We start from the raw sequence: 15,865 nt of genomic DNA, 5'->3' as shown, positions 1-15,865 counted from the left end.
ATGCACTGTATCTACTACCCGCTACTCAATTTTTAGGCCCCAAACCAATGTACATTGTTATCATTTCTTTTTCTACATACAATGGTAAGTATAAAGTTTTCCTCAGACAGACCCTGTATACTTTCTGTTACTCTAAAGTCTATTGTCTCTTGCTGTGTCAGGAAACCTTCTGTCATATTTCTGATTACCTGTACACAGAAGTGAAGTATGTATCAATGAATATAATCTTTCGCTGTTTCTAGTTGTATTTTATTACTTTGGATTCTTGGGTACTCAAAATCATTATCATCTGCAAACAATGACACTTTTATATCTTTTCCTATTTTGAAACTTAATTTTTTAGTCAATTGTATTCTTGATATTTCTGCAGTCCAAGTGGTAAAAGGCATATCTGTCATGATTCGGGGTTAATGGAATAGTCCCATTGATTTATCGTCTTGTGTGATGATAACTTTTGGTTTTAAGAGTGTGTACATATTTCAAACTTCAATGAAATCTCTATTTTTACTTGATTAAGGTCTTAAAATTAGAAATAGATGTTAACTTTTATCATCTGCTTTTAGAGCATCAAAGGAAATGATCATCCTGTTGATATTGTAAAAACCTTTATGTGATAAAATGTAATAGAATCCCTAATGGCAGAATATTAATGTATTTCTGGAAGGACTTTTACTGTAATATTCTATTGTTATATACTTACTAAGTAGGTAAGTAATTAAATTTTCAACATTTTATGACAATAGTTTTTGGCTGTAAGTGCTCAAATTTAAGACTAGTTCTAAAATTTCTCCTCCTGGTTATGGCAAAAATTAGGAAGATAATATTACCTCAAATAAATGGATTCATGACCCCAAAACAGTCAAAACAATGTGAAAAGTATTGAAAAGAAAATGTAAATTAGTATTAAGAAAAGAAGTTCCAAAGATCCCAACATGTGTATCAGGCTGAATTTAGTAAAATATATATTAAGTTCTTTAAAAGAATCCTGAAATTGCTGAAATTATCTCACTGTTGACAGAAATTGATATACAGCTTTTATGGTTAATCAAAGGAAAAATGAGATAAATATCACAGAATCATTAAGTGTGAAAAACACTGTTCCTCTGGCTTTGTTTACAAAATTACAATATGATCTCCAGTTAACTCTACAGCCCTGTTTAGAATTTCCTGATGCAAAGCACCATATGCTTCAAACCTGGACTGAAGAATAAAGTTTCAGAAGGAAGAAAGACATTCCACAGTAGAAGGGAAGGCTCCATCCTGAAGGAGGAGGCTAGTGACAGACAGAAGAGCTCAAACGTGAAAAGCAAGTGTTAAAGAACGTGCACGCACTGGACACTACGCCACAGGATCTGCTAATGAACTGGATGCGAGGGTTTAGAAACAGCAGTGGACACAAGCTCTGCTTCAGCACCACTGGGTGCTAAACGTAAGTCAACAAATTCTCAAAATTTCATGACAGTAAGTGCTAAACTCTGAGACTAACTACTAGAGGGTTAAATTTGTCATTAAATAAGAGGAAATATTTGGAAGGAAATTGATTTTGTCAGGGGAAATCAAAGGCTTGGTTTAGACAGGGTTTTTTTTTTAATTTGTCAAGTAAGTTTTGTATATTGATTGTGTACCATGTTACTCTGCCAAATTAGGAAAGACAAAACAAAAAATCCAAATTAGGAAGGAATGAGCAAAATGACTTCTGTGCAGGATATTATTTTATAAGAGAAAAAAACTCAAAAGTTGCACACAAAAACAACTTAGACATTTAGCAGTCAGCATACAAAGTCAACATATAAAAACTGAATTTTTTACAATAACAACGAATGATCTGAAAAGTAAATAAAGAAAACAACAGTAGCATCGAAAAGAATAAAATACCCCATAATTAACCAAAGATTTATAAAGCTCATGAAATGGAAGCTACAAAGCATTCCTCAAAGAAACTAAGGCATAAATAATGGAAAGAAACCCAAGTTCATGAATTAGAAGATCCATTTTGTTAAAACGCTAAGAGAATGTATCTGCAACATGTGTGTATGATAAGGGTTGGCAACCAGAATCTATGCAGGACCCCGACACTCCATGCAAGGATAACCTAATTCAAAACTGAGTAGCTAGAAAAGACTTCCCCAAAGAAGATACATAAATTTCAAAGAAGCACACAGAAAGGTCTTCAACATAACGAGTCGCAGGAAAGCGTAAATCAAAACGACACTGGCAGTCCTGAGTAAGGGTCGTAAGAGTGGCACACAGGTCCTACCAAGGAAAGAGGGCAGCAAGCTGATGGATCCCACTTTTTCTTAGCTCTGACACAGAAGAGCAGTCACAGCCGGCCCGAAAGGAGAGCCAGGTGGACACCGAGAACCAGAACCGCAACTCACTGGAGCAGAAACCCATGAACAGAGCCCCTGTGGGAACCAGTACGAGAACAGGCAAACCTAGACGGCCGGTAGCACCCTGGGAGGCAGAGGCAGGAGAATCACAGTCCACCCATCAGCAATTTAGCAAGGCCTGGTCTCAGAATAAAAAATAAAAAGGGATTAGGATGTAGCTCAGCGTGAAGGCCCTGGGTTCAATCCCCAGTATCCCCCCAACACACACACAGACCTAGTAGGAAAACCTGATCTATAACTGCTGACTGCTGGAAGGTCAGTATGGACAACTCTGAAAGCTAAAACTCCAGTAAACCCAGGAATAGGGAGGTGCCTACATATTTGTGAATTTTGTCTCCAAGAACTCTACAAGGTCCTCACAATAAGTATCAGAGGAAAAAATCATTGAGCCTCTGCACGGAGAGGGGAAAGGTACTATTGTGAAATATGCCAGAACACTCTTGCCTAAGGAAGAAATTATGTCAACTTCTGACAGTTGCCTCTGGAAGACGGAAGTAGAGAAAATACTTTCTAGCTTATCTCTGAGGCCAACATTAGCCTAGCACTAAATCAGACAATGACATTACAAAGAAAGTACAAGATAGTATCTCTCATGAATACGAATGTAAAAAAACAATCCACAGGGCCAGGGATTTAGCTCAGTGGTGCTGCTGCCTGCCTTGAAAGCACAAGGTCCTGAGTTCAATCCCCAGTACCAAAAAAAAAACAAACCCAATCCACAAAATATTAGCAAATAAAATCAAAGTGTACGTAAAAAGAATCATATGCCACAAGCATGTAAGAATTATCCCTGGTATTTGAGGCTGGTTTAACCTTTAAAAAACGATGTAGGCTGAAGAAAAAGTACATGATCATATCAACAGATGCAGGAAAAATTATGACAAAAATCCAACATGCACTCATGGTAACACTCATGATAAAAACTAAAAACACTAGGAAAAGGAAATTTCATCAGCTGATAAAGTTCACAACAAACCTACAGCTAGCATGATCTTGGCAGAGAGACTGAAAGCTTTCCCACAGCCTGGAAAAGCCAAGAAGGTTCCCTTCCTCTATTACTCCTCAGCGTCGTGCCAGAAGGTCGAGAACACACAGCAAGAAAGGGAAATAAAAGGTACAAAGATTGCAAGGGAAGAAATAAAACTTGAAGAGATGATATAATTATTTATGAAAAATATCCAAAAGAATCAGCAAAGCTTCTTGGAACAAATAAGGAATTAGGGCAAGGCTGCAGGACACAGGTTACAGTACAAGTCCACTGCTTTCCCATCTACAATGATGAATAAAGTGGATAACACTGCCATTCACAACTAGCACCCAAAAAGATGAAATGCATGTAAGCCTAACAAATCATGAATGAGAACTGTTAAAAAAACTGCCAAGCACTGATGAAGAATATCAAGTAAGAAGAAAGTAAATGAAGAGATTCCATGTTGATGGACAAGGTGCCACAGTCAAGACACCCATTCTTTCCAACTTCCTCTGCAGATTCAGTACCACCCAGCACTGTCCAGCAAGTCACCATGTGAGTACGGACACAGTGACCCTAAATCTATACCGAGATGCAAAAGGCCCAAAAGAGTCAACTCAGCATCGAAGCAGGATGAAGTCGGGAGCCTGACACCACTTGACTGTGAGGTGACTAGAAAGCTAAACGGTGTGGCACTGCTGAGAGACAACAGAACAAACAGACAACTGGATCAGTAAAACAAAGTACAGAGGCAGGAAACCGACATAAATAGAGTTAACTGATCTTTGATGAATAATGAAATGGATCAAAAACAGCCTTTTCAACAAACGGTGCTGGAACAAGTGGGCATCCACACACTACAAAAATCAATCATCCACACACCTCCAGCCTTCACAAAAAATGAACTGGACATGGACCTCGGATCTGAAGGTACACCACAGCATCATACACTCCCAGGGGCTAACGTCAGAGGGGCTCAGATGGCCACAGATACGGTGCTGACTCTAAGATACACCCGAGCACAGCCTGCAAAACACACAGCTAAGGCTGGGCTGCATCAAGTTGTCACCTCCCGCTCCAAGCAAGACCAGGTTGAGAGAACAAGGAGGCAGGCCGTTAAGGGTCCGAAAAGGGCATGTCTGATAATGGCCATAGCACACAGAATTCTTCAAAACCAACGATCAGCAAATGGAAAACAGCAAAAGGCCTTGGCAGACATGATACCAAACAAGTCCGATAGATGGCACAGAAGCCCCTGAGAACCTGTTCAGCAGCAGGGGACCACCACAAGTCGCCTCCCCTGGCCACTGAGACAGCTGAGTCCTAACAGGCAGCATGAGCAGGGCCGGACAGGGTCAATGGGGCATCAGCCACTGCCGCGGGACTGAAAACGGCCGGTCGCTCTGCAAGGCAGTTGGCGACTTCCTTAGCACTGCATACACTCTAACTGCATGACCCAACAGCCACTCTCCTTGGTATTTAGCCAGGGAAGTTAAAGCCTCTGTTCTACATAAAAAACTACAGGCAAATGTCCACAACAACTGGGTTCATCACTGACAAAACTCAGCATTTACCGAAACATCCCTCCATTGGTGAAGGGATAAACTGGCACTGTCTCATCATCGAAATGTTTTTCAGAGCTATAAACAAGCCATTGAGCCATGCAAGGACTTGCAGGAAATGTAACTGCATTTCACTAGGTAAAAGAAGCCAATCTGAAAAGGCGACATACCATGTGACTCCAAGGATGTGACACTCTGCAAAGGCCAAACTGTGAGACTTCAAACAGAGCAGAGGTTCCTAGGAGCAGGGGAAGCAGGAGGTACAGGTCTCTGGGCGTGGTTTTACAGCGCTGGGCACATGTCCTCACACACTTGTCCAAACCTGCAGGAGGCAGAACATGCAGGGTGGACCCTCATGCATTCACATGTAGGGTGGACTGGGTGAGGGAGGTGTGTCACCGCGCGTCTACCTGCTTTAAAAGTCATGGACATCCACAGTCGGAAAGGATATCAACGAACAGGGTAGGAAACATGAAAGCTGGGCTTTCTGCTCGATTTTGCTACAAACCTAAATCAGCTCTACGAAGTAGTCTTTTAATTATAAGCAAACAAAAGCCACAATGCAATAACACTTCATAGCCATCAGGACGGCCATAATAAAAAGAAATAAATGCTGAAGAAGACACAGGGAGATCAGAAGCCATGTGTACTGCTGGTGGGAATGGAAATCGGAAAACAGCATTACAGTTCCTCAGACAATTAAAAACAGAGTTCCATGTGCCCAATCCTGGGATGCACTGTGGGCATACACTCAGGAGAACAGAAACCAAGGTCTCAGAGAGATATCTGACCCTCGTGTTCATACTGGCGTAAGTAAGACCTATAAACCACCCAAGTGTTCACAGACAGATGAATGGATAAATAAAATACAATGTGCACCTACAGTCCATGAAAAAGAAGAGTGCTGATCCATGGTACAACATGGAAGAAACATGAGAACATTATGCTAAGTGAAATAAGCCAGTCACAAAAAGACAAATACTGAATCGTTCTACTTGCGTGACCAATACATAGTATAAGGGAGTTCAAACATGACAGAAAATAGAATGCTGGTTTCCAGGAGCTGAGGAGAGGGGAGAAGAAGCTGCAGTCTGTGGGATGAGCTTCAGGTTTGCAAGAAGAAAAGAATTTGGAGATCAGGGATGGTAATGCTCTGTGGTACCACAACAAAAATGGAAAAGTAAGTATTTCTGAGGTAATTCTGTATTCTGATGTAGTAATAACTTAGTAATTTGTAAACTGGTAATGGAGGGAGACAGAATAGATACTAAATCATATCAAAGCACACACTGCTTTTCCAAGACAGGTTCTACTGCAGACAAAAGCTCTGCAATTTTAGTGCTTTTGTAACTCTTAACCTTGAGTCGGTCCCAACCATAACTGCCTACATGACCACGTGACTGCCCAACTCTGAATGTTTAACATTTATTCTGTTTGTGCTGCAAAGGGAAAAAAAAACTGCAGTAGCCAGTTTGGGAAAAAAATAAGCCAGGTATGTTTTTTAAATGATTATGTAACTCGGTCACAAAGAGAGATGTAAAAATCCTAGAGAAACAACAGGAAATTGAATCTAAAAATACATAAAAATTGTTCTTAGCCCAGAAAAGCAAGTTTCTTTAATGTTAGAAAATCAATTCATCACAGAGACAGATTAAAGAGGGACAGGTAGATCTAAGCAGATGCAGAAAGCCTTTCATGAAAGTTAACACTCACTGACTTCTCTTTTTTTTTTTTGGTACTGGGGATCGAACTCAGGACCTTGTGCTTGCCAGGCAGGTGCGACGCCACTGAGCTCCATCCTCAGCCCACTAATTTATTTTTAAAGGTGTGCAAAGCACAGGACAAGTTGAAAAGGTAGAGAAGGTGGCCTGGCAAGTCTGCTCCAGTCTGAGCAGCAACATGAAACATAAGGACAACGGGCTGTCTGGCTCAGGTGGAGCGGCACCACCTCCCGCCTTTTGGCCTGGAGGGCAGCCCTGCTGTCTGCCTTCTGACTGAGACACAATTTCCCTACCCTCAAATGCCATCTTATATGTATCGTTAGAGAACAAAAATAATGACATTATGTAACAAAAACTATCTGAAAAAAATCCAATTTATTTAAAAATTTCTCTTGGACAGTTGAGACAAATTGGCAAAAGATTTGAATAGGAATATCACAAGAAAACCGGAAACACAAAAGGTCTATAAACACACTAAAACATGCTCGACTTTACTGAGAATCAGAGAAAATGTAAATTAAGGTCACAAGAAACCATTCTATATCATCCAGATTGACAAAAAATTTTAACAATATGTAGAATAACACAGCTGTTATATTGCTGTTTGAAGTAGTCCAATCATTTCAGAAGAAATAACTCTGTAGTTGTGAAGCTGAACACAAGCACAATTCACACCCAGCAAGTCCACTGCTATGCACACCCAGGAACTCTTCACACACACGTATGCCCAGGAGAAGAGGCGCACAGAGTGCACGGCATTATTCATAAAGGAGGCAGGGGACAGCAGAGGAAAGAAGCTAACAGTCCTCTAGCAGGGAAATGGATGAACAAAGTGTGCTAGCCTCATCCACACAGTGTTAAATATAAAGCAGCGAAAACCTCTCAACTCTGGCTGCACGTAAGCCTCAAAAACTTGAGCAAAAGCACAAGTCACAGAAGGACACTGTTGGTGCAAACCTTGAAGACTGTGTCGCTACGCGGTGATAATAAACTGTGTGCTGCTGCAGGAACACATGCAGAGTGGAGCTAAGAAGCAAAGCCGGGTCAGCGGGTTTCAGAGTCAGGACAGAGACTGCCTCGGGTATGCGCAGGGCACCTATGACCTCACAGGAAGGACAAAGCTCTGCTTTGCCTTTGGAGGAAAAACACCTCCTGCTGTTTATTTTCTAACTGTGCCATAACTTCCCTGCGCTTAAATGTCATATACAGGTAGCAATTATTGGAGAGTAAGAAGCAATAATGGCACATTATAAAAATGATCAGAAAAAGAAACCTCTGGTCAAGCTGATGCGGGACAGAGCACGGACATCTTCAGATGCGTCCTCCCGCCCCAGCTCCCGGCCCAGGGCACGCTCCCTGCATGCACTGGCTGCTCCCTGCCCACCGCCTGCTCCCACCCCCAGGGACACCCGCTCTGTACCACCTCTCTGGTCTGCCTTCTTCTTCCTTTCAGTCCTTTGACTCTTACCACTTCCCAACAGGAAATCCCTGCACTGCTCACACAGCTCGCCGACCTCCCTCCTTCCCACGGGGTGCCGGCTGCTGGACCCGGACACTGGTGTCCCCGGGCTTGGACGGCAGGCCTGTGAGATACTTCACTTCACCTAACGGCTGGACAGAGGCTCACACGCCGCCCCTTCCACTGCATTAACTTCTCTTCCCTCAATCAGACAACACGGCTCAAAATCGGGGCCACTGCCGGCGTCACAAGGCTCCAGCGGCTCCTGCTGTGCCTGTGGAAGTCAGGCACGACTAGTTCCAAAGCACAGTCGCATCCTGTCAACCTGAAGATCACACAGCGAGCAAGCCATTACCATGTGTGTATAGATGATCTTCCGTAATTTGCAGACATCAATGTACCCCACAACATACACCACAAACAGCGAGGCAACCTGAAAGTTACAAAGACATCAAGTTAAAAATAAAATCATGTATTTAAAATGAACACCTGTAAGGGTAAACTAAAGATTATTATTGTTTCGAGTTGATTTATATTCGTACAGAAAGCGAGTTCTTTAGTTTCCCCTTGGTCAATTTATTACTGAATATGGTCAACATACCAAGGCAGTAAATGCGGCTGATTTTTCTCTCCCACACACACCTCTCTCAGTTAACCATGGGAACTGTCTGCTTTGTGAATAAAGCAAAGAACAACTCATTTTAATATCAGGTTGATTCTGCGGTCAACATGTACAATTAAAAGTACCCTGTCCAATAAACAGGTGAAAATGTAATTACAACATAACTATTAATACATAATTGGTGAAGGCACATTAAACTAGAAAATAATTAGGCGATGCATGTTTGTGTAAAATACATTAATTTCTCCTTCTTAGTTACTACTGCAAGTATCTCCATTAGCGTTCTATTTCATTAATATAAATATTCAAGCATTAGTTGCAACCAAATTAAGCAAATTTCAAATTCGAAAGACTTTTACTATGAAGGCATTTTTAATTTTCTTTCTGATTTTGGAGAAAATTATGTTGTTCACTAAGAACTCTAAGAGTACGGGGATGATCTGGCTGGATCAACCAATGACGTGGTGATCCTGGGTCTTATGAAGCAACAGCAGGCAGACAGGGCCTCCAGCACGGTTCCCAAGTCACTCCGCCCACACTCTGCCTCTCTACTGGCTGCAGGGCACTGGCACGCTGCACACCAGACAGACACTTCAACAGACAGCCTAAGTTCCATTCATCCGGTCTCCTATCCCTGTAACAAGTTTTGCCATTAGTAAGAACAACTACAAGCCGTCCCTCCAGGACCTTCGCCAACAGCCATGGGGAGCTGCATGGTTGGGGTGACCGAGAGGACACAGTAACTGTGCGTGGGGGGGTCACTGGCAACCTGAGCCCCACAGAGAGGCAGGATGCAAAAGAAAGACCCCTTCCAGCCCAGGGGCTCAGCAGTGCCCCACACACCTAAGGGCAGAATCAGAGACTCTGGGGGCAGCTGAAATTGGAAATGGTCCTACAGCGTCGTCAGACTAAGACAGAGGAGGAAGTATGTACACATCAAGCCAATTTTTAAAAAACAATAATGACAACCAGTCTCATGAGTGACACCTGCTAACTATCGGGAACTGTGCTGGGGCTCACCCAGGTCACCTCTTCTGATCCTAGAAGGCAAGCTGTTTAATTTTCCCTAGTTCGGAAAGGAGAGAGCTGGAACTAAGAACAGTTAAGTTCTCTGTCCAAGCCAAGAAGCTAGTGAAGAGCTGGGACTCCAATCCAGGTCTGCCTTTACTCCTGAGGCAACACATTCACAACTCACAATGCTAAATAAAATAAATCAGACATAGAAGGTTAAATATTGCTTCTCTTATGAGAAACCCGAAGTATAAATCCTTTAAAAAGCAAAATGAAAAATAAACGACAGTTCTCAGGAAGGTGGAGTGGGGATGGGAAGGGGTCAGGGATGAGGAGGCGGGAGGTGGTGAGGGAGGAGCGTGTAAAGGGCCAGGAGAAGCCGTGTCACCTCCCCATGGCGACCTGAGCACTACGCAGCCCGGCAAACGGGGAAGGTGCTCTAAAAACAGCATCCTGGAATTCATGATTAAAAGCCAATTTCTTTAAAAAAAACAAAAGCATCTAGCTGGGTGCGATGGTGCATGCCTGCAATCCCAGCACTCTGGAGGCTGAAGCAGGAGGACTGCCATGCATTCAAGCCCAGCCTGGGCTACACAGTGAGCCCAGGGCCAGCCTGAACTGTGTATGTACACACATGTCCAGCATAGAAAGAAGCAAAGACAGCAGTGTGGGGACACAAGGTATCGCCCCTGCCCCTGTGGGCTGCCCTCCTCTGTGTTCCTCTGTTGGATGAGAGGCAGGAGCATACACCGATGACAGGCACACTGCAAACTGGTACAGGGCGCTATAGAACTGGGACTCGTTAGGTGTTTATCCTATGTGTGAGGCAGTAAGGCAGCAGCCATAAAACAAACACATTTTGCTTACGCGAATACTACAGCTTACTTACTCAAGGGCAATAGTTAGTTACAGCACTAGACCTCTTTTTAAGGATGGTGACAAATGCTAAGTAATGAAGATGACCACTCTGACAAATCTGAGTTCAATAAATGCATTCTACTAAGTCAGTCAATCTTCTACATTTCCCTACAGTGGACTCTTTAAAAGCATTAACTAGAAAAGTTTTAGGCTTAAATCAACTAACAGCTCAGCTGTAATTTTATGTGAATGATTTCACAAGGTTAAACATGCTAAGCCGAAATCAGTTTTTACCTCACCTGGGTAAGCAGTATAAACTGAGCAAACTGCCACGGAAGCATGAAGAATACGTTGGAGATGCAGAGTGCAATTAGGCTTCCTCTGTAAAGTTTCGCAGCCCTTGAAAAGATAAAATAAATATCAGTAAGTTTATCCACAAATCAGTCTGGCCTGGCTCCAAACTGCTGCAGATCAGGGTCTCAAAAAGGCCCCGAACATAAAACTGAACCACTGAATCAGACGCCGCATCTCCTGACGCTGAGCCGCCACATTTTCCTGGGAAAAGGAAGCACCCATTTTATGTAAAAACCCACAGCCCTCAGGGAGAGGGGCGCAACCGATCAGTACAATCACTGGATTTTTAAACACTGAATTTCAAATCAGACATTTTTAAACAATTCTGTAACCTGACCAGTTGCAACGATAAGATGTCTAACACACGTGACGGGAAGTGGCAGGTTCCGTGCGCAAAGTAACAGCGGAGAGCTCTGCAGGACCTCACAGCCAGGCCCAGGCAGCGGCAGAGAGCTGGGCCGTGGGAGGAAGGCTCGCCTTGTCCTGCCGAGACAGGAGGGATGCGGAGGCGAGGCAGGGCCCACTCCGGAGCTGTCTTCACAGGGGTCGTGACCGGGTGATGGGGCGGGCACTTTCTCCTCAGCCTGGGAGCGGCCGAAGCTCCAAACACCGGCCTCTGCAGGAGTGCAGGGTGCGTGTAACCCCGAGGTGACAGGCAGGCAGCGAGGATGGAGGTCAGGAGCCTCCTGAGGGTTCCCCTCGGGGACCTGAGCATCCAGGAATGCCTCTCTTCACTTTTCCCGAGCCCTTCCCCAAAGGACTACCTTCTCTCTGCTATGGGACCGAACCAAGCATTCCAAACATGGTCACGATGGGGCTGCGCCACCCAGCGCCAGCGACGGGATAGTGTGCACGCACCACCAGTGACTCAAGCGAGCAGAAACATACTACACTCCGGGGACCCATGAGTGATTGTAAAATAAAAGAACAAGGTGAAATGCACCCTTCTTTAATGGAGCCACAGAATATGTATGAGGAAGGGTTCTGGCCTGTGAAACTTCCGTGTCAGTTGTGTGCTTATCGGCAAACGTGTGCAAACAAGCGGCCACACTGTGAAGTTTATTTATCTCTCACAGATCAGTCAGAAAGACTGAATTCTCTGCCAGGAGGAAAGCATCTCTCTATGCCGCTGTTTCATCATTAACAAAGACCCTGGAGTAGACGTGAGTACTAACGCCGCAGTTGGCCACAGAAGGACTCCGGGGAGGAAGGAACGGGAGCAGCAGAGTCCAGCAGGGAGAGTGTGAGGGTTACAGCGCGGACCCAGAGCAGCAGGAGGAGAGTCCAAACGCTGACGAGAACAATCACGAAAGAGCTGGGACTGCCCAGGATCTGGTGATCTACATGAAACCGCATCTCAAAGGCGCGCATCAGTGAAACTGGACAGAGCCAGTCTGCGGAAACAGAGCAGCCCGCTGGCTTCATGAATGAGCCCGGCCCGAGGAAGTTTCCTTCCCTCCCATCGCCCACATCCACACAGCGGCTTCCGGCCAGCAGGCTCCTCCCGCCGCTGCGGCCGGATACCTACGGGTTTCTCCTTTCTCGGCAGGAAGAAACCAAGAACTCGGGATGAGAGGCTGCTCTCCCGCAGGAGGGCCCGTGAGAAGCATGACCATCAGCAGACAGAGAGGCGAGGACCGCCAGAGAGGAGGGGCGGCCTCCAGAAGGGAGCGGCGACCTCCAGCACAGACTCCGGCCAGCACAGGACAAGGCTCGCGCGGTCAGGCACCCCAGCCACCAGCGCCACAGCACGCAGGCGGGAGCCAGGCCACCGGGACAGACTGGAAAGGGGCCTGTGGGGGTGACTCTGAGCCTGAAGCTTCCAGTGGGAAAACAAAAGGCAGAGAGAAGGCGGTGGATGCGGCCAAGTAAAAGTAACAATGAATCGCTGTGTGTGTGGAGGAAGGCTTACTATAATCCCAGCACTGGGGGCGGCTCAGACAGGAGGGTCCCCGGTCAGAGCCCGGCTGGGCAACTTAGGGGCTTAGTAAGACCCTGTCTCAAAATAAAAACTAAAAACTGGACTGGTGATGTAGCTCAGTTCAAAGACCCTAGGTTCAGTCCCCAGTACCACAAGGAAGAAAAACAAACAACCCAAAAAAATGAGAACAATTTCTTTGGGAGGTTTAAAAAAACCAAAGCAGCTTGTCATGGAAGTACCTGGAGAACACACAGGAGAAGCCAGGAGCAAGCAGCCCCTGATGGAAGCAGACAGCAGCTGGGGCAGCCCGAGGGGCAGGGAGGACAGCAGCAGCCTCTAGCAACTTCTCCACCTGAGCCCTGGAGCCAGAGAGGGCAGGACTTCCCGGCAGAGGGGACACAACTGCAGAAGGCCGGCCGGGCACGCATCACCTGGCCTGCAGAGGGAGGTGAGCCCAGACTACCCAGGGCAGCTGGCCTAACAAAGCTTCTTACAAGCACTAGGATCCCAACTGCACAACCAGTAGCATAAATCAACAAATGGGATCACACCAAATCACAGGAAATAACCAAAGGACTGAAGAGACAACCTGCAGAATGGGAAAGATGTTTGCCAGCCACGCCTCAGAGGACTGGCATCTAGAAATTACAAAGAACTCAAAAAGTCAGGACCCTCCCCCAAAATAAAAAACCCCATCAAAAAATAGGCAACTGAAATGAACAGACACATCTCAGAAGAACAAATGGCCAATAAACACAAGAAAAAAATGTTCAACATTGCTGGCCATTAGGGAAATGCAAATTAAACACCACGAAGACTTCATCTTACCTCAGAAAGAATGGTATCATCAAGAAAGCAAACAACCACAAATGCTGGTGAGGATGTAGGGAAAGGGAAGACTCGCCCTGCTGGTGGGAGTTAAACCAGGACAACCACTGTGGAAATCAGTGTGGAGATTCCGCAAAACCCTGAGCTACAAATTCCATTCAACCCAGCTCTTTCCCCCTCACTTCCCCCAAGAGCGTTAAGGACCTCACATGCGGTGATCCATCCACACCCACGTTTTGGCAGCCCGACTCGACTCGTATTAGGTAATCTTGGAAGCAGCCTATGTGGCCGTCCACGGATGAATGGATAAAGAAAGTGTGGTGTCCCACACAATGGAGCACTCTGCCGTAAAGGATAGACAAGTCTTCTGCAGGAAAATGGATGCACCTTGAGACCCCAGACACACAGTTTAAGGATCACATGGTTTCTCTTGTATGAGAAACCCGAAGTATAAATAATTATAAGGATCTAGAGATGCAGGACGGGGTATGGAGGAGTGGAGCAGGGGAATAAAAAGAAACATGTTAAACACATGCACCTACTCCCTAAATGGAATGTAAACACTATGTACTGCGAACATATACTAATAAAACAGAAAACAAAAAATTAATACATATTCACACACTCGGCAGAGCAGCAGCGAGGCAGCGTGGCTGCGGCTCTGGAGGTGAGGACGGGCTCGGCAGGAGCAGCGAGGACCTCCTGCTGGGCCCAGGCTGGAGGAGGACGCAGCTCTGCCAGGCCAGCACCCCAGCAGTGCCCTCCCACCCCGCTCCTTCCGGCCCTCTGCCCAGGGGACACCCTCAGGGGCTGGGAGCAGAGGGCAGGGCCCGGTAACCAGTCCAGAGGTGCCCTGTGTTTGCAGGTGCTGCAGGAGAGGATTCGGGACGAAGAGGCTGGAGTTGTGCAGACTTTAGAGCTCACGGTGTGAAAGCCACCACACCCCGCTCCGGAAAGGTCCCTCTGCAGACAGGACAGGAGAGACAGGGAGCCCCAGGCCTACTGAGGCCTGCTAGGGTGCCCACAGGCTCAGCCTGAGACCCACAGGACCTTCCCACTGAACCAGAGCCCTGTGGGAGTCCTCACTCTGCTCGGTCTCCTCATTCTCTAGAGCTTGGCTCAGCTTCGTCAGCAGAAGGGTCGGCTCCATGCCCCGCTCTGGGGCTTCAGCCGGGAAGTTGCTGGCCGAGGCCATCAGAGCACGGGAGAGCCTAAGCCAGTCCTGAACTTCCAGCAGTTCTCCTAGCACATCTGAGGACCACCGAAACGGTTCTTTCTGTTTGGCCATGCGATTCTCGGGGATGCTAAGACAGCAGAAGACAGCTCTCAGCTTCGGGCATCCCTGACTTCCCTGGGCCAGTGAGCTGCTCTTTGCTGCAAAAGACCATCACTCACAGTGCGAGTCTGCCATGCCAGTCCCTCCTCCTCTCCAGCCGAAACAGGGCAAATGCAGGGAGGCGGACTCGAGAAGCAGGAGCGGGTCTGTGCCCCTAGAGCAGTCGCTGCAGACCAGCAAGGGAACAGGAGGGACAGAGGCAGGTGGACGAGCTGTCTTCGGTGCCCAGTATTTGTAAGTTTTGGGTTTTACACGAGTTCAATATAAGGAGATCATCTTGATGGTGTTGACTTGTTTTATTATGGCAACTTAAACTGTAGTGTAAATTATTTAAAAAGAAGTGAAAATCAGGGCCGGTGATTCAGCTCAGTGGTTCCGCCACCTGCCTCGAAAGCACAAGGTCCTGAGTTCGATCCCCAATACCAAAAAGAAAAAAAGTGAAAATTACCTGAGAATATGAGTCACTAGTAACATCTGAAGCACAAGGAATGGGTATGAGAAGCTTTCTCGGAGAGGTGGGGTCCACATCACGCGGGTGCACTGGAAAGAGAACATTCAGAGCGTGTGATGTGCTTGCTAAATTCACCTTAGGACATACCAAGCAAAGGCTGCTGTTTACAAATGCAAAGAGAAGCACTTTTCACACATAATATGCATTTAAATGGTGCGTTATGAAACCACACTTTCCACAAAGAACAAAACTGGGAAGTGAGAAACAGTACTGAGAGAGACACACAGGCTTGAGACTGTCCTGCATACCCCGTGTTTTCCTGCCTGTCCTCCGCAGCTCGCGGACACCTGGCCCGACCTGTCCCTGCTCATTGTGAATGGTG

At 46.0% G+C, this 15,865-nt stretch overlaps 1 protein-coding gene across 5 annotated transcripts in view; it reads right to left on the bottom strand.

Annotated features, from left to right (window-relative positions):
- The window catches only part of Dpy19l1 (dpy-19 like C-mannosyltransferase 1), an 88,797-nt gene that overhangs the window by 22,270 nt on the left and 50,662 nt on the right, over positions 1–15,865 (bottom strand). For all 5 annotated transcript variants that reach the window (XM_087210130.1, XM_087210133.1, XM_087210132.1 and 2 more), the window contains 3 exons: positions 15,481–15,572; positions 10,893–10,992; positions 8,458–8,535 (listed from right to left, as the gene is read on the bottom strand). In XM_087210130.1, the coding sequence (XP_087066256.1) occupies positions 8,458–8,535; positions 10,893–10,992; positions 15,481–15,572 (270 nt within the window). The remainder of the gene's footprint in view (positions 1–8,457; positions 8,536–10,892; positions 10,993–15,480; positions 15,573–15,865) is intronic.

Source organism: Heterocephalus glaber, unplaced genomic scaffold, assembly GCF_053883595.1.
Source record: "Heterocephalus glaber isolate CG9 unplaced genomic scaffold, H.glaber_assembly_v1.0 deba00001111, whole genome shotgun sequence".
NCBI lineage: Eukaryota > Metazoa > Chordata > Mammalia > Rodentia > Bathyergidae > Heterocephalus > Heterocephalus glaber.
This window is presented reverse-complemented; position numbering and strand designations above follow the sequence as displayed.